Source organism: Sylvia atricapilla, chromosome 2 (genome assembly GCF_009819655.1).
Source record: "Sylvia atricapilla isolate bSylAtr1 chromosome 2, bSylAtr1.pri, whole genome shotgun sequence".
Classification (NCBI taxonomy): Eukaryota; Metazoa; Chordata; class Aves; order Passeriformes; family Sylviidae; genus Sylvia; species Sylvia atricapilla.
Genome location: NC_089141.1, coordinates 27,267,811 through 27,286,076, shown reverse-complemented (window position 1 = coordinate 27,286,076; position 18,266 = coordinate 27,267,811). Strand labels below are relative to the sequence as shown.

At 42.4% G+C, this 18,266-nt stretch overlaps 1 protein-coding gene across 1 annotated transcript in view; it reads right to left on the bottom strand.

Annotated features, from left to right (window-relative positions):
• The window catches only part of MAN1A2 (mannosidase alpha class 1A member 2), a 131,988-nt gene extending 115,410 nt beyond the window's left edge, over window positions 1-16,578 (bottom strand). Inside the window, exon 1 of the mRNA XM_066341184.1 lies at window positions 15,785-16,578. Within this exon, the coding sequence (XP_066197281.1) occupies window positions 15,785-16,092 (308 nt within the window). The 5' untranslated portion in view covers window positions 16,093-16,578. The remainder of the gene's footprint in view (window positions 1-15,784) is intronic.
• Window positions 16,579-18,266: the final 1,688 nt, after the last annotated feature.

Sequence of the window (18,266 nt, the reverse complement as noted above, 5' to 3'; positions counted from 1 at the left end):
CTTCATTATGGGGAATCAACACTACTAGGGGTGTGCAGCTCTGTCCAAACACAGGCCTAGAACTATTTCTCCAGACTTGTTCCTCTTGCCACCAGGACACCACTGTGCACAGCCCTCCTGGCTCACACAGTGTCAGTGCTACTCGATTCGCCTCGCTGTGGCACAGCAGCAGCACTGCATTTGTCTGAAAGGCACGGATCCTTGCAGTGCAAGATTGGCAGGATCACTCCCTTCCTTCTACGTGGCACCAGTTTAAAATGTAGTCCTGCTCTGCAGAAACTGGATGAATTAAACAGGGGGAAAAAATTAAAAAAAAAATTAGCTCAAACTCAGTCTCCAAATATCAATAGTTTCCAGAAGGTATTACGTGACATGTCGTGAGAAAAGCTCTGACAGGACAGGAGCTGCAGGCAAAGTTCTGCTGTTAAACACAGTTGTCCTTGTTTCAGGGGGGGAACCACATACACACACATACATACACATAGCACATAGGCTGTGATTCAAAAGGTTTCCATATAAAATGACACAGACTGCAGTGTGGATATACTTAACAGTAATGCTGCATTAATTAAAATAGAAATGTAAGCTCGTCTCCCATTCATTACCACTAGGACTAGTCAGAAGGAAAGAACACCAAAGCTTTATACCTTTCCCCTTAGAAAATCAGTAACTAAAGAGAGAGCAACAAAATACCTGGAAATCCTGACGTACAGTCTAATCTGCACTGTTTCCACAGAGCAAAACTCTATCTCATTACTCCCAAGGTTCTTTAATCCTGTCAGTAAAGCGGAGGATAAGAGAAAACTATATGACAAATTATTTAGCCTTCCAGATGCTTTTAATAAGTTTCCACATGACAATAATCCCCACTGCTAATAAAACATGCAATTTTGATTCAGGAGACAGATAACTGGATGTTGGTTTTTGTCCTTTTCAAAAAGGCCAGAAAAGCCACACTAGATTACCAACTCCCTATCCAAAATAGCCTAGCAATACAAGTCTCAGACTACTCAGTACATCTATGAATATGAAAAGCAAGTGTTTGCACATCAGATGAGAACATAGTCCTCATCACAGAATGAAAGGTTGAGGGGAAAAGGGGTCTCTGGAGGTCATCTGATCTAACCCCACTGCTCAAGCAGGGTCACCTAGAGCTGGTTGCCCAGGATCATGTCCAGATCACTTCAGTAGATCTTCAAAAATATAGCTATCATTGCCACAAATTATGCAGGAGTTTGCTCATTTGCTTCATTCCATGAGCAAACTGCACAAAATATGAATGATAAGCTTCACTCTGCAAAAGATACCTTCCCAATTGAAATGTCTTCCCAACTGAGTAAACAACACTGCTGACAGCCATCTCGGTTAGCAAATTCCAGGATGTAGTCTATAAGGAATTGCTGACCCATAAACAAGGTAAGGATGTCAGCATCATGACAGTAAACATAACAGAAGGCAAAAAGAAAAAGTATGAGATAAGAAACTATGATACCTAAACTACTCAACACATCACAAATAATTCAGCCAAAGATGACTTGGCATTCTTCAGAAACTGCTGAGCAAATCTTTGCTCATGTATATCTGCTATCAAAATATAATTAGGACACAAGAAGTGAAACAAAATACAGTAAATGAGCAATGTTTCAACAGTATGTACATTTAGAACTACCATGTGTGCTTTTCACAAGCCTATAATAATATTAACAGATTAGGCTAATGCAATGAAATGCTGATTTAAAGCTATCAGCGCTATTTCCAGTATCAGTGAAATACTTTAGTACTAACATGTTTTACAAGCTAGATATACAGGCTTTAGATGTATACAGCAGCAGATGAGCTGGACACAAACTACTCTTGACATGAGCAAAACAGAAAACACAGAGAAGTACCAAAGCCCAAAACATGAATCTAAAACAATAGGAGAGCTGGGGGTATAAAATGTCTCAGCAATTTGATCTTTGAATTGTCTTCATCAATAGAATCTCAGGCTTTTCAGAGAGCTTTAGAAATAGTACATAGTACACAACATTGTCTTCCCTCTGTTCATTTTATTCTGCAGAATAAAATAACATATGCATCCAGCATGTAAAGTCTAATTTCTTCCTTCTCTGCCACCACCACACACAACTTCCTGAATTCCCAACAACAAAATGCAGCTCATGGATAGTCAAAGTCACATGTTTGGTACCTCGAAGATTAAATTAAAATCTGTTTCATTACTTTAAATTATTATGGCAATGTTCTTACCTCTTTCACGAAAAAGAATTTATTTCACTAACAAATACATCCACATTATAACAGCACATAATTAAGAAAGAGATGACTCAAGCAGGATAACACTGTCAATTTGACTAATGAAAGTTTTGGAAATAGAAAAAGACCCACAGCCCTTTCCTTCATTTCACTGGCTGTAGACAACGAAGTCATGTTTATTTTGAGTTCAGATCTGACAGTTTCAAATACACTGGTCCAGAGTAAATAAGCATGCAGTCCCAAGATCACCAAACCAAGAATTCTACTCTTTTACAACCCAAAAATCCAGTGTGAGCTTGGGCTGAGCTCCTCCAAAAATAAACTGGTACCTTATAAGAGGATTCTCTCATCGCTGTAAGCCACAAAAGCTAAGAAAAAGAGTGTAATTGATGAGACACTAATTTAATTCAAGAGAAAAATATTGACTCAAAGAGGCATAAAAGCTGAGAAAAAAGTGGATCCAGAATACGTTGACTCAGCAAGATCAAGAATCAACCCACTCAAAGATCAAAGGAGGCTGATATTTTCCTACCTTATACCTTCCAGGCCAGCAGGGACTCCTTGAGCTGGTAAGCACATTAATCCACAGTAAATTGCCTAACTGGCTAGGCTCTCTGCATGAGCCAGTAAATAATTGCTGTGTATCTCCTGCCTGAAGAACCTCTGTGCACAGCAGAAGATGCCGAACACTCATCCATGGCAATTTTAAAGACAGACTCTATTTCTCAAGACTAATGGTGTGGCAAAAGGTCATATCCTTGCAGCCAATGTCCTGCATAGCTGGAAGTTCTTTCCAACCCTAAAGTAAAGATACTGCAAGATTAAGCACTCAGACTAGGAAATAGAAGTTTTATTCCCTCCCTCATAAGTATTATGTCACCATCAGTCATTACCATTTTGGATTCCAGAAACAAGGTACAGGGCAAAATAAATAACACAAAACACAGTACTTAAAATGGCTGTCAAAGCTGAATGTAACTTCCTTTCTTGAGGATTTATTTCATTTTATGGAGGCTTTTACTCATTCCTTCTTCTCAGAGGTCAAAGTTCAGTCATTATCAACAGGTCAAAAGAAGAGGCAGTATTACCCATCCATCACCATAACACGTTTCAGGACCACACCTAGCCTTTGTAGGAAAAAGGCTTGGGCAAAGGCTGTGATGTGAAGAACAGCATGGTTGTCCTGGCTCAGGGCAAATCCAGGTAGGAAATCTCCAAAGGGGTCCCTCTAAAAAGCAAATTCAAGCGGCCCCTTCCCCACCCAATTCAGGAGACAAAAATCTCCTTTGAGAAAAGTGGAAAAAAACTGTTTATTTAACAAGCAAAGTACTCATGAACGTGGAAATATGAGTTTATATTAAACAGTGGAACCTCTTGCTCTGAAGAGATGGCAAATTCAGAAAGTCCTTGTTGTGGGGTGTAGCTCGGCTCACTCAGTCTCTCTATCAGTCCCTCCAATGCTGGCAAATGCCATCCTGGGCCCCGCTGGGCCCCAGGTGTCAGTTCCTGGTGGTTTTCCGAGGTTTTGGATCAAAACAAGGCTGATCAGTCCCAAGAGGAAGAAAAGCCACAGTCTGGGGAACTCCTCTGCCTCAGCTAGCAAAGCAAAGGAGAGCTCTCTCCTGCTGTCTGTGCTGCAGACAATACCATCCATGAGAGAGAGCTGAAGCTCCTACCTCTGTTTTTGAATACAGCTGCCTCAGACATTCCACTGCTACTCCTTCTCCCCCCGCCTTCACTCTCGGATCTAGTTTTAAAGGTGCAAAACTTATTTCTGGGCTAAACAAACAAACAGGGATATAATTCAGCACCACAAAGTCATCTCAGGATATTGGTATAAAGGAATACAAGAAAAAGTTCTGGGTTACACTTCAATCCAACTCTTCCTATCCTTTCCTCCCTTCCCAACTTTTCCATCTCTAGAGTGCACAGAAGATGATGATGCTGTTTTTGGAGTTCTCAACTAGAGAGCCATTGCATAGCCCTTACCACTTCACTGCCCTGTTTTATTTCAACTGTTGAGCACTGAACCAAAAGCAGTAGGGTGAAATTGCTAAAAATAAGTGAACAATTCTATAAAAAGGAAAGGTAGAGAAGAAACTGAAAATAAAATACAAAACCAAAAAGCATCTGCCACAAATGTGTTTGAACAGTTTGATGTAAATATAAGAGTTTCTAAATCGCAAAAGACATCATATTTTAAGCGATACTGAATACACTTTAAAGCTAGAAAGAGCAAGGTTATGGCTGATGGAGTTTACAGCAATTTTTTCAAGATGGCTTGGAAGAATGCTACTTACAGTCTGTACAGGCTCCAGGATTTTTTTCTTCTTAAAAGAATTCAGATACAGAAAAATGAATTTGTTAAGTATCATATCTAAGGAGTACTTAAATTTTTTTATGCTTTCATATATTTTCCAGTTATTAAAACACTAGACAATATTGTACAGCTTGCTTTTTTTCTGAAAGTTCCACACTACAAATTCATGAAGGTTCACAACAAATTTGCTAGAGAACCAGAGAACAGCAAGCAATTACAACTGCCGAAAGTTACACACACTGCTTTGGAGTTTGGGCTGGTTGCTAGTTGGTTTACTTGTTACTTGTACGAAAGGAAGCTCCATAAATGTTTCCTTGGGTTTTTGGTTTTTTTTCCTTTTAAACTCAAAAGGTACTTTAAATTTTCCCAAGATCACCACCACCACCACCAAATTCTAGAGATTTAAAAATTTTTAGCGAAAATTAAATATTTTAATGGAGTAAGCCACAACCTTGTGATGGGTATTGATCAGGTGGCTTGTGTCAGTATCTGAACCTCCCAGCACAAGTAAGGGTGGCATTTTCTTTGCAATGCCTCAAATTTCTCCTGCAAGTGTTCCTGCAGGTTACATTACCACTTGAAATGTCACATATTTCATTGAGCATAATGATTCGGGCACTTTGCCAAATTGACACAAATATGTCAAGCCTCATTTTTCTTTGTAATAGCAGTAGATTGGATGATCTAGTCCCACTGTAGGGCGATGGCCAGATGCTATTCTGAGAAAATTATGTCTGAAGAGGGGAGACAGGGTGTCAAGCAAATGACGATGCATAACTGCAATAGCAAATCCATCTGAATAAAATTAGTGTTCAAGTGATTTATGGAAATCAAAACAAACATATCAAAAGACCACAGATGTATAAAAGCCAGACCAAACCAAGGACCTGGGGTTCACATGGAGTGTTTATAACACAATCACAAAAATTCCATTGTTTCACCAACACATAAAGTCATCATTAGGCATTTGGCTTAGTGAGTCAATAAACTGTTTCCATTGCCTTCTCTCACCAGCAAGCAGCTGCCAAACACTGCAATGCCAACATGGGGCTAAGTAAGAGCCAGTCAGAAAGAAAAACTAAAAACACTTCTGGAAGAGAACCTGTAATCTTTTTCACATTAATGAATACCAAGAATGATAGAGTGATGGCAGGGTTTACTGTTTGGTTTTGGACAGGGATTTGAGAAGATTTTGGTCTTGTTTTCACAAAAGAGTTTCCTTTGGTTACCAATACAACTCTGAATTATTTCCAACCATCATGTTCATCAATGTCACTTCAAGAAAATATGAATCAAGTTAATACAAAAATTATCCATAAAAACTGCCAGTACAGGATCAGTCATCTCCTTAGCCACTGGCTTTGAAGTTTCACATTCAAGTACTTAAATTATGGCAGTAACAACTGACTATCCACCTCACTGGGCAGTTTATAGACATCACATACAGGTACTTTGGTATCCTTCCACAGGTATCAAACTCTCAAAATGACAAAACTCCCAGACATACAAAACTAAAAAAATTCTTAGTCATCTGTATGACAGCTACTGAAGAGTAGTTAAGTCCACTTCCAGCATATGGGATTTGAAAAAATAACTTATTTCACATAAAAACAGGTGTAACAGTGAAGCTCTTTGAACTGTTCACTGCATGGATCGGGAGCAATTTAACAAGTGTAACAATTAGCAGATCCAGCTTGACTGTTTTTAAGTATCTCAATCAGAACAGTTCACAGCAACAACCAGTTAAAATAATGTGCAAGATAGAGACAAAACTGAAGATAAAATTGTGTAATTGCGTGCATTATTTCACATTTGTTCTGATTTTTGTATTTATTGGAAAATGGCTGTATTAGAGACTCACTAATCTTTTAATTGTCATGGATTCCACTGTCTGTAGAAGGTGGAATTATTCACAAATTAGAAATCTGAATTTCCATTATACTCCTTACAACATCAGAACTCCACAATGCAAAGAGCCTCTTACACCTCTGCAGTATTTTCTTCTCCAGAACACTGTGCACTGCAATTCAGAATTCACTACATGTGTTACTTAATCATTTGGAGAACACTTTCCACTCAAATAGAAGCCAGTGACAACAGAACAGATGCCTTTAGGAAACTAAGGATGTGTGATTACAGTACTGGAAAAAAAAGACACATGCTTGCATCATCTGCAATTATTAAGTTTAGAATTAAATAGTCATCAGTGTTTCCAAGATAAAACTGATTAAGAGATTTAAAAGGTCACTAGAAACATGGTTCTGAGTCAAGCTAGTTCATGCTATCATTTTTTTCAAGACAAAAATGCTTTCTTTCTGTGAGAAAAGAAAAAGAAGCAGGGAGAAATATTGTATCTTAACCAAGAAAATAATGTCCCCTCTTCTCTTAGCATCTTTCCCACTACTGCCATCTCAAACAAGGAGAGGGAGTGGAAGGTCTTTTTTCAAGTTTTGTTTTTAAAGCATATAGCAAATTTTATTTCATAAAAGTAATGAAAACAAACAGCAAGTTTGTGGTCCAGAAAGTCAGCTCTGGATTATGATTCTCTAAATATACCGCAGAAAGGATGCAAGTATTCTGGAGCAAAAGCAGAGCTTCTAACTTGCATTGGGAAAACAGCAAATAGCCCTCAAAATGCAATACATTGGTAAAGATAGCAACTCACGCAGTAAAATCTGCTGAGGAAACATGGCTATAAGCTGTTTTTACTAGCCAACAAACCTAAACCAGGAATAGAACCCAGTATTCACCACAAGTTTGTTTATCCACCAGAACAGTCAAAGCAAGAAGATGTGATCTTCCCATTCCCCTGAAGGATTTAAGGGATATACTGCTCCCACAAACGATATGTTTTCCTCACCCTTTGTAAGTCCACTCAGGTTGATCCAATAAAAAGTAAATTGGATTAGTTTGATTTACCACTGATGGTCACCTGCTCTTAAGTGGCTTGATGGTACACTTCAGCCTTAAAACATGTCAGCAGGTCTCAGAGAGATATGATAACAAATTACTTATTATGCAGCTTGTCTGTGCAAGCTTCAAATGCCCTGCTGGCCTGCAAACAGTGCTAAAATTCAGCTGAAATTAATGTCATCATGCAAAAGATTTCCAACTAGGTATTAGCATACAAAAAAAAAAAAAAATAGCTGGAGCACCTCTCTATGAAGACAGGCTGAGAGAGTTGGCATTGATTCAGCCTGGAGAGAGCTCCATGGACACCTCCTACCAGCCTTCCAGTACCAAAAGGGGTCATATAAAAAAGCTAGAGAGGGACATTTTACAAAGGTGTGTAGTGACAGAATAAGGGAGAATGGCCTTAAACTGAAGAAAGTTTAGATCAGGTGTTAGGAAGAAATTTTTTATGGTGAGGGTGACGAGGCACTGGAATTAGTTGCCCAGAAAACCTGTGGATACCTCATCCCTGAAAGTGTTCAGGGCCAGGATGTATGGGGCTTTGAGCAACCTGGTCTAGCGGAAGGTGTCCCTGCTTTTGGCAAGGGAGTTAATAAATTATGTTCTTTCAGATAACTTCCAACCCAAACTCTCCTAGGATTATGTGAAAATTGACAGTTCTGGATGCTGGTGTTAACAGACAAAGTAATCTCATTGAGGAGCTCTTAGAGCTTTATATAGCAAGAAAATACTTTCATCACATGCACTCCCTTAAAACTGTAATTTTGCTCATGCCATACTGATCAGATTACATAATGCTAAGCCTAGTAAAAACCTCAAACTTGCTCTCTCAAACAGAGTCACAGAAAACAGCTAGCTGGCCACTGGAAGCTGCAATGACAGTCCTACTGCAAGGAGCTGGGGAAGCGCCTCCAAAATCCTCTGGTGGGTTAAGAGTTAACTAACAAGTAACAGAGCACATCAAACATGAACAAAACTGATGCTGAATACAATATGCAGGGTAATCCAGTTCATAGGTGTGCATCATAAGAATATTTAAAAGAACAAAGGCAGCAAGACAGAATGGCAAACATGACTCAACGTTTGGGCAAATAAATCCTCTGAGAAGCAGAACACACACAGCACTGTATTTCAAACATGAATGGCCTTTAGCTTGCTGTCCCAACGTTTTCTACTGCTTCCGTGAACACACCCCACTACTACTGCTACACCATAAACCCAGGTTTTCCTCACCACAGCATTCACTTCCAACCACTTCTCTCCAACAATCAGTGAAGAACAGAGGACTCAGGCTGTGGCTGGCTCAAAATTACACTTGGGCAGACTGACTAGCAGCAGCAGAAGTATCACAAACTACTCTTGGGCTCTGTGATCCTTCCTTCAGCAGGGCTCCCAGTTAAGGTCTGTCTCTCAGCACCAGGACACACACAAGATACAGAAATGTACTTATTGTAACAGGTAACCCTTTGCTACTGCTTGACCAGGGAAAAGAAGGGAATAGAAAACAGAGAAGTGAGATCAGTGAAAGCTACAATGTGTCCACATAAACTTCGTTGGCTTCAGAGACATGGCCAGAAAGACGTTTCAAGAGCAGTCTATAGATAACAGAATTACATTACAGGTTACTTATTAACCTCTTCTTTTTTTCTTTTTAAATTTTAGAAATGCCAGTGTTCGTGATTACGTACTCAAAAAAACAAGAACAGAAGGAATGGAAGTTACCAGGCAAAGTTATCTCCCTTACTATTTATCATTTAGTATTTGTAGAGCTCAAAAATAACACAGAACCTCCACATTCTTGAGTGAATGGATGAAGTTACATAATTTGCTCTATACAGGGAACTAGATTAGACGACATAAAGACAAAAGGACTCAAAAGCCTACAGATTTTATGAGCAAACATATGACAAGAACTTAGTCACCAAAACTTTTCCCAATCTTCCCCCCCATGAATATATGTATTCACTCTAAATAATACAGCTATAGGCATACAGGACATTTGCAGCACTCAGATTTTTTTATTTCAAGGTTTGAGGTGACAGGAAAAAGGCATTTACTTTTTCCCTTTCTTGCCCCTTACTGACTTTGAACACCCCTCTCCCCACAGTTTACTTGCAGCAGAAATCTACATTTCAGTAAAAAAAAAGATAATCTAGTTACTGAATTAAGACAGATGACAGCACTCACTTGAGCCTGCTTCTGAAAAGGAAGCGAAAAGAACAAATCCCACAAGCTATACTCAAACACGTGTCCCCAAGTTCCTACTCTGCTAGCCTAAATAACTACTGTGAGAAACAGCTGCTTACCCACGAGACCAGACTTTTCTCAACATCGAGAGCTGCAATAATTAAAAGTGAAGGATGGTGGAATAAAAGCACTGGCCATGTTTAGAACTTTACGGGCTTCTTAGGGAGGGACATAAGAAGCATTACACAATTTCTCCTCTTTGCCAATATTCAGCCTCAGTTCAATTGTTATGAAAACATGTACACATACCAGACGTGTATGTAAAACTAGTTACAACTTTGGTAATATTTGTTGTAAGGAAGAAAAAACACATAAGTCAGAACTAGCCCAGTAGGATCGAGATGTTTGTATTTACTACAGGAAACTGAAAGGATCAGAAGATGGGGGAATTCTTGGAGTGCAGTATGCCCACAACTAGCCATACTGCTTACTACTGCCTGCACTGCTACCATCATCAAGCAACCCACATTTATGCTAAAGTTCTTTGGAGATTTTAATCTACAAAACTCCAAATGAACCAAATTGCTACTGCCTCCCACCCACTAGCTGGCCTAAATCCAGCCAGCAGGCTTTCTGCAGTTTTCCCACGCCTGATTGTTTTCCAGCATGTAGACAAAGTGGAGATCATGCAGAAAACCAACAAGTTCAAGCTCTTTTTTTCTTTACTGGAAAGGGTAAGAACTGAAGAACACCAGCACTCAACTCCTCTCTTTCATAATACAGGAAATAACTGAGTAACTGGAGTACAGCAAGAGAACATAAAGAAAGCAGCACTCTACACATGATGTAGGCCGCTCAGCAGATGGAGGGGGGGAAGGAGGGAGGACATCCAAACAGATGGTCTAGAATATGCATTTTGTATTTCAAAGTTGAAAGCACTTCTCAGCCTACAACATAAAGCGCTGATTTCAGAGGAACCTTAGAAATAATCCAAGAGGGCACCTCTCCCACTGTCCAGTGCAACTTCAGGAAGAATCCCAATTAGTTTAAGGTTATGATGTGGGCACTCCAGAAGACATCAAACTCCCATAATTCTTCAAGAACCAGCATCATCCCTCAAGTCTCTTCTCAACACAGGCTCCAGAGAAAAGGATAACATGTGGTTACTAAAAACTCCAGCTGAGAAAAGTCTTCAAATCAAGAGGGTCAGTGTTCTTGCAAAAGCATCAGCAGCTGAAGACTGACACCAGGCAGTTACACCTCAGCTTTACCCTAGATATATAAGCTGTTTCTGAAGCCTGACTTGGAACACACTATCCTGCCCTCACTGGCTCCAGAGGAGTCACCACGACGACTTGCATTTCCTCAGAGTGGCACTCCAGAAAATCTCTGCTTCTAGATCAATCATCTCAGCTTAAAATCAGTGCCCACATTTCAGAGAGACTGTGGAGAGTCCACTCTGAAGACAGGTTCAATCTCATGCACTGAAAAACTGAATGGACTAGGAGCTGGGGTGCAGATACTACAGTGGCTCCTGATTTCCCCTCCTGGGAAAAAAACAAATTCCCTGAAACACAATAGTAAATACTCCTAAATTTATTAATGAACTGGGCCTCAAAAAAAGTTGGAAAGGAAGACCAAAGAGTTTTATGCACTTCTATACTCGATGGCATGGCAGAGGATGACAGAAGACACTGATCCCACTGAGTAATAGAAGCTAAATTATCTCCTCTGCCCACGTTTACTATAGCTAATTAAGTCAGATAGATGAGAGAAGATAAAGGGATTCAAAAGAAGCATATTAAGCTTTTCATGTTTCTTAAAAAATCTGCAGAAATTAGAAGAAGAAATTAAGACCGAAAGTACCTCAGAATAATTTCTGCTACTTTCACCTACTAAGAGTAGAGGCAGCCACTGCTACTACCAGACACAACCACATACTGTGCAACAGAAGAACACTTGTATACTATTTGCCATACAGCTGCTGACCCACAACTCATCATATCAGACTGCAGAGCTTCTGTCTTTGCATAACACAGCACTCAGCATTCTTCAGCATTCCAGAAACAGAGTCAAAAGCATGATTTAAACTGATCTATACCCAATGCCACACAGAGGCCAAGGCCATTGAGGTGGGCACTTGTATTAGCAGCAGCTGCTGTCAGCCTGATGACTTGAGGGTTGCTGAAAGTTTTTTTAAAACACACAAATTTTTACTTGAAGTGATACACAGGAATACAGCAGCTGAAGATACAACTTCACAGGTTCTGAAGGGTTTAACTGTCTGCCCAACAGCAGTCCAAGTGCTGCTGCAAAGTAGCTATGAGCTCCTAAAATTACATTATTCGTTGCCTCTAAGATTAATGTACTTCCACCCCAGAAATGGTCTTAGCTTTTGTCAAGTAATACAAGCAGATGCTTTGACACCTCATAAAAGAAACAAGTCTCCTCAATTTTCATACTGCAGATAATCTTATTTTTTAAAAAATCTGAGAAATCAAGGCGATTACAGGGCATTTGCATTCTCACTCATTTGCATCAGATGCAAAGAAGCTATAAGAATGTTTTGGTTTTCTTCCAGAGCTATCTTTTAGATCTGGTACTGAAGAATGAAATACCACAGATACTTGAAAAGTGACTGGGTAGTAAGAAACACCTTAAGTATCTTTGTGTGGCAAGAGATGCAGAAATTTGGGAAAAATTATAGTTATCTAAAATCATCTAATAAATTTTGGGTGCCATCCAAGTTTGTTTGGCAAGATGTGTCTTCAAAACCATGCAGCTCTCATTCCAGAATCTCTGCAATATCCTATTTGAAATGGAAAGAATGTCATCTTCAAGAAATGAAATTGACTTTTTAAAACTGTATGCATGCACGTATCTTCCTAAGTCCTGGACTAATCCTTTCCACTCTCCCTCCTCTCAAAGGCAAAAATTTGTGGCACACCTTCCCAACATTACTCATTGCCCATGCACTACCCTGCAGGAAGAGCTTACAGATGAAATGAACAGCTGAAAGTGAATATTACCTTGCAGTACAGCCCCTCCATTTCCCAAACATAAATTGCAGTTTTACTCCAGATTTTAACCGTCTTGTTAGAAGGAATCTTTTTTTCTCTGGAGAATATGCAAGAACGTTGTAATTCTTGAATAAATATTTAAGACCATCAGGAAGGGAGGAGGGCTTCCACTCCCCCACCCCACCCCCATTTTTCTGCCTGGAAGGGGAAAACAAAAGAGGGACAGAAGCAGTAAAGAAAACAATTTAATGGAAGATGTAAAGTTAGTGCCAGCAAGGGGTGACCACTGTAACAATAAAAATAAAAGCACTCAAGAATGCCAAGAGTGCCCAGGGGAAGAGGTGGGAAAGCAATCCAAGGAATACAGAGAAAGTCCAGTGGGAACCATTGTTTGCACACCCACCACTAAAGCATGGTTGTTACAATGATTTTCTATCTGCATCACTGCTGAATTTTTCTAGAAGACAGAAATACGAGTATTTTCCAATAGCCTACAAGACTAAAGATTTGTGTAAGGCCAAATGAGCATTAAAATATTATAGTCTATATAGCAAGGGAACAGTATAATGAGATGTGTGTTTTATCATTTGAAGGACATCAATACCAGCATTCACAGAAGAAACACTTTCCTTTTTAGTGACTAAATCAAAACATCTGTCATTTCATAATCAAGTGTACACTTCATATGAATGACCTTTGATCCAATTAGTTCTGAAGCCCCTCAATTTCTGGAAATACAGCTTGTCAATCAATCCTCACACTTCACATCTTAGACTGCATCCTCTTTCATATTAGGATTACGTTGATTTCTCTTGACCTTTTATACCCTAACTCCTCTGCTTCACCCAAAAAACAACACTTACAAAGTAGCTGATGCTCGACTTTGCCCCTTGATAGTAAGCAGAACAAATCTTTCCATCCCAAACTGAGACAATAAGTAATCTAGAGCTCACCACTGAAGATCCTACACTTTCTCAAATATCATCTGTCAATGTCCCTGCAATCCAGGAGCAAGAACTCCTCAGTGAAAATGGCAGCATGTGTTTTCCATTACGGTAAACAACCACATCAGCCTCAAGCTGATGGCAAATAGCCCATTGATAAAACTGCATAATCAGCCAAATAAGTTGCTTCAAAAGTAAAGCACATAACCTTGCTTCACAATGCATATTGTGACATTCACACAAGGGTCTTAAAAGCAGGTTAAGCAGGCAGGCTTTTTAAGTAGTTAAGATATGCCTGGTTTGCAAAGCTAAAACAACACAAATAGTAACTATTCTTGCTCAAATAACTCAAAAAATGAACACGACAGGGAAATTTTGGATGGAGGGCAGGTGGGAGGTACACACAGTTATAGCAGTACAGGAACCATAGGACAGTTAACTGATGTCAGGATAACCACTTTGTTTAAGAACAGATCCCAAACAACCAAACTGCATTTAGCTCTGACAGTTCCAAGCTACTGCTTATCTACATGTGACACACAAAAAAGTATAGACCTCATTCCTAAAGCTGTGGCCACAGTAACTAAAAGAGGGAACCTGGAAAGGATTCAAACGAACTATCGCTATCAACAGACTCCTTTTTTCTACAGCCCATCTACTGGACAACTCAAGGTACAACAGCCACAGCTGGAGTTTTGAACATTTCTGAACTCTTCTTTTTGTTTCATCTGTCCTATATTCTAGAAACTGAATTTGACTGCATGTGCCACAGGGACTGGGGAAGCTAAAAAATAAGATCACACACACAAGAAAAAAAAATAAACCCACACAGTGAAAGACAAGAACTTCAAAGGCATATTAGAGGCTGTCTAAACCTATGTTTAATGCAGCGTTTAACCACACCAGCAATTAACATCACAGACGAAATAAGTCCTTGTTTAATATTAAGTACCCATGCCCTTTGAGATAGGGAGAAAGGGCTCATGTTAAGTGCCCCAAGACATTCAACAGTGAAGACGCCTTAAGGAAAAATACCACAGTATTCACGTATTCTTTATAACTCATAACAGATTTATAGAAAGAAGTCAATTAAACCTTCTCCTTTTAATCTCATACAAATAGCCTTTAAATAATTCTTACGCCAGTAAGATATATTTTAAGCTGTTTTCAAAGGAACGTTATCAGCACAAGGAAGCTTCCTTTAAAATTCCCCATATTACTAATTTGATTATGGAAAAGCAGGTATTTCATCACCCATCATCATATTTTAACACATCTTTGACAGTGAAGAGAGATCTGTCAGCCTCATTAAGATCCACACAGCAGAGTAGGATTTAGGCAACTGAAGTATGTCAGAAGCAAATATACTGTGTAATCATTATTTAAGGTTTTTACTTCCGTTTTGAATGCTTAACTTCACATGATCCAGTCCTGAACATTTAAAGGCTTGCACCATACAAAGCTTTAGGTGGCCCCAAAAAGCTGTTGATACAGCATATCTACCCTTGATACTATTCTTTTATCTGTGATTTCTTTATGCCGGCAAATGCAATTAAGGAAACTCAGCCACCGGCACCTTCAGTCGCCTGGATTAACATTAGAGCAAGTGATTTTAAGGGCCAGAAAACTGCAATTGTGCCATCTGCACTAGTTCTGTGCCCTGCACGTCATAGGCTGACAGCCTCTGGATCACAGCATGAAGTCTTTTACAGATCAAAGTTCTTGTGCACTATTCAGCAACAAGCAGCTGTTTTGAGTAAGCACATAATAGCTATGGAAGAGATGCGGCAGTTTTTCAGTCACTTATACTGTCTCCACAAACACCATAATTTAACCCCCTTCTTTCCACGGCTGATGCATGGAATTGGCTAGGGTGAGAAAATAAATCAGTCGCTGGAGGACACCTCGTATTTGCCCTCCCAGCTCTCGCTCGCCAGAAGGCTAAATTCACACCGGGGAAGGCATCATGGAGCCACAGCTACACATGGCAGCTGGAGGACGCAAGGCTAGCGCTCAGAAGTTGATACACGCTGGGGAGACACGAGGATGTCGGTGAAAGGAGGGACAGCAGTACGGGAAGGACCTATTTTAAGGGATCCCCCCTGTCGCCCAGTCCCCGCTCCGTTCCCGGCGAGCGAGGCACCCACCTGTGCCGGTGCTCGTCGTGCCCTTGCCCGTGGATAAGGAAGCCGCCGAGGTTCTTGTCCCCTTTGCTGGTGTCCACGTGGGGAATGAGCACATCCTCCAAGCCCAGGTCAAAGCGCTTGTGCTTCGAGGAGTCGGGGAGGAAGAAGAACGCCCCGAAGCACAGGGTGATGAAGGCACTAAGAATAAGGAGCAGGATAAATTTTTCGGAAAGTCTCAAGGTAGCCCTGTGGTGCGGGAAGGCGGAGGCCCCCAGGTTCAGCGGGGGCAGCCTCCGCCCGGAGAGCGGCAGCAGGGCGGGAGTGGTCATCCTTCCTCTAGCGACCCCCCGGCGGGGCACGGCTCATCCCCTCAGCCCCTGCGGAGGGCGGCCCCGGCCCGGCTCGGGGGCTGCGGGCGGCTGCACCATCACCATCCTCCCCGCGGGCGCCGGGGAAAGGGAGGCAGGGGGGAGGCCGGGCCGCCCCGACGGCCCCCGCCCCCACGGGGGCTCGGGCCGGGGCGCGGTCGCCCCGCTACCTGCGCGCCCCCTTCCCTCCCTCCCTGGCCGCGGGGCCAGCCGGGCCCGAGCGAGCGACTCCGGTCAGCGGCGCTCCGCGGCCGCGGGGCTCCGGGACGAGCGGCAGCGGGGAGCCGGGAGCCCGGCCTGGCGCGCGGCGTCGCTCCACCCGCGTCCCCTCGTCCGAGTCGGGCGGAGGCGCATCCCCCTGGCCGCGCCGGGGCCCCGCTGCCAACGCCGCCGGGAGCGGCCGCCGCGCCGGTCCCGCTCCGGACCCTCTGCCCGCCCCCACGGCGCCTGCGCGGCGGCGGCGGGCGGCGCACGCGCGCGGGGAGCGGGCGGGGCCGGGGGCGGGGCCGGGGGCGGGGCCGTGAGGGCGGCAGGGGAAACGGCGCCCGACCCGCGGCTGCGGAGAGGGCCCGGGGGAGGCCGCAGGGGTGCTGAGGGGACTGCGGCATCTCTCTCACGGGGAAGCTGCGGGAGCTGGCCTGCTTCGTGGGGAGAAGGCTGAGAGGGGATCCAATTATTGCACATAAATATTTCAAGCGTGGGTGCTAAGAGAAGGGTGCCGGGTTCTTTCCTCTGCTGCCCGACGACAGGGCGAGGAGAGTGGGCATAAACGGAAACACAAGAAGTTTCACCAAAACAGGAGGAAGAACTTCTTTACACTGAGGGTGGCAGAGCACTGGAACAGGCTGTTCACGGAGATCCGTGAGTTTCCCTCTCTGGAGACGCTGAAAGCCCACCTGGACGCGTCCCTGCTCTATTATTTGCACCAAGTGACCTGCTCCAGGTGACCCTGCCTTGGCAGGGCAGTTGGACTAGAGGATCTCCAGAAGTCATCCTGGGAACCCTATAGGACAGGGCCTCATGTACAGGATTTCATGCAGAAACAAAAGGGAAAGGTGAGGGAGAAGCCTGGTCAGGGAAGCTGCAGTAACCAGATTCAGTGGAGGTCATAGAAACAAAAGTAGGTCTGTACATTGGGGAGACAAGTTGCACCTGCTGTATTTTTCAGAGTAAGATGTTTTCCACCTTAAAGGTTTTAAAGGTTTAACAACAATACTGGAGGCTCAGGTACTCCTAGATTATGGAGACCAGAATCTGTTTGGTGAACCTGGCAGCCAAACTTGGATCACAGCCAAGGAAGTATATAGGCAAGAGAGAGAACAGGTCAGCTCAGCCTGCTGGAGTAATCAAACTGGGCTGGAGAAGACTTCGCAGGTGCAAGGCGGCAACCCCAGGTTTGGGTAGGAGAGACAAGATGAGAACTGAACTGAAGCAGCAGGCAGCAGCTCCCTGCAGGAAATCTTCCCACTGAGACAAGCTCCAGAAGGAAGAGGAATCCCATCTAGAGGTGTAAACAGACAAGGAAAGTGAGAGAGAAAGCATTGAGACATGTGTCCTGCAGGTAGACAAAGCAGACACACAGCCAAGAGTGGTTTCCAGTACCACAAATGGTGCCGATGCCTCTGAGTGGGGTGCGCTTGATCCCTGTCACAGCAGCTGGAATCTGAGCAATGCAGGTTTGCTAACAGCAATCTCAGGCATTTAGGTATGTTATCTGGCTTACACTTTGCTTTACATGTTTTGAATTTGTGCAATTATACTGGCCTGTGGAAAAAGAAGTCCAAGTCCAACTGGACATGCTGAATTAATAAAGGTTAGTCCTCAGTTTCTTGTCTGCATGTGGTTTACTATGAAAATTAAGCCTTCAAGAAAGGCTACTTTGGGAGGTTTCCAGGGAAGGAAAGCAGCTGAGCTAACAAAAAATACTCTGTCAGTCAATATAGTGACACAGGTGTGGGTGCATCAAAAAAATCCAGATCAATGAACACTTAGGGCCAATCAAGTTAGTTGAAGTTAACTGCTCAAGATAGAGGAGACCTTGACAAGATTAAGGTCTATGCTTATGTCCTTGCAACCAAGCTATGAATCCCACCTTGCTGGATCTTACTCCGTACCATATCAGAGATGTTGGCCTT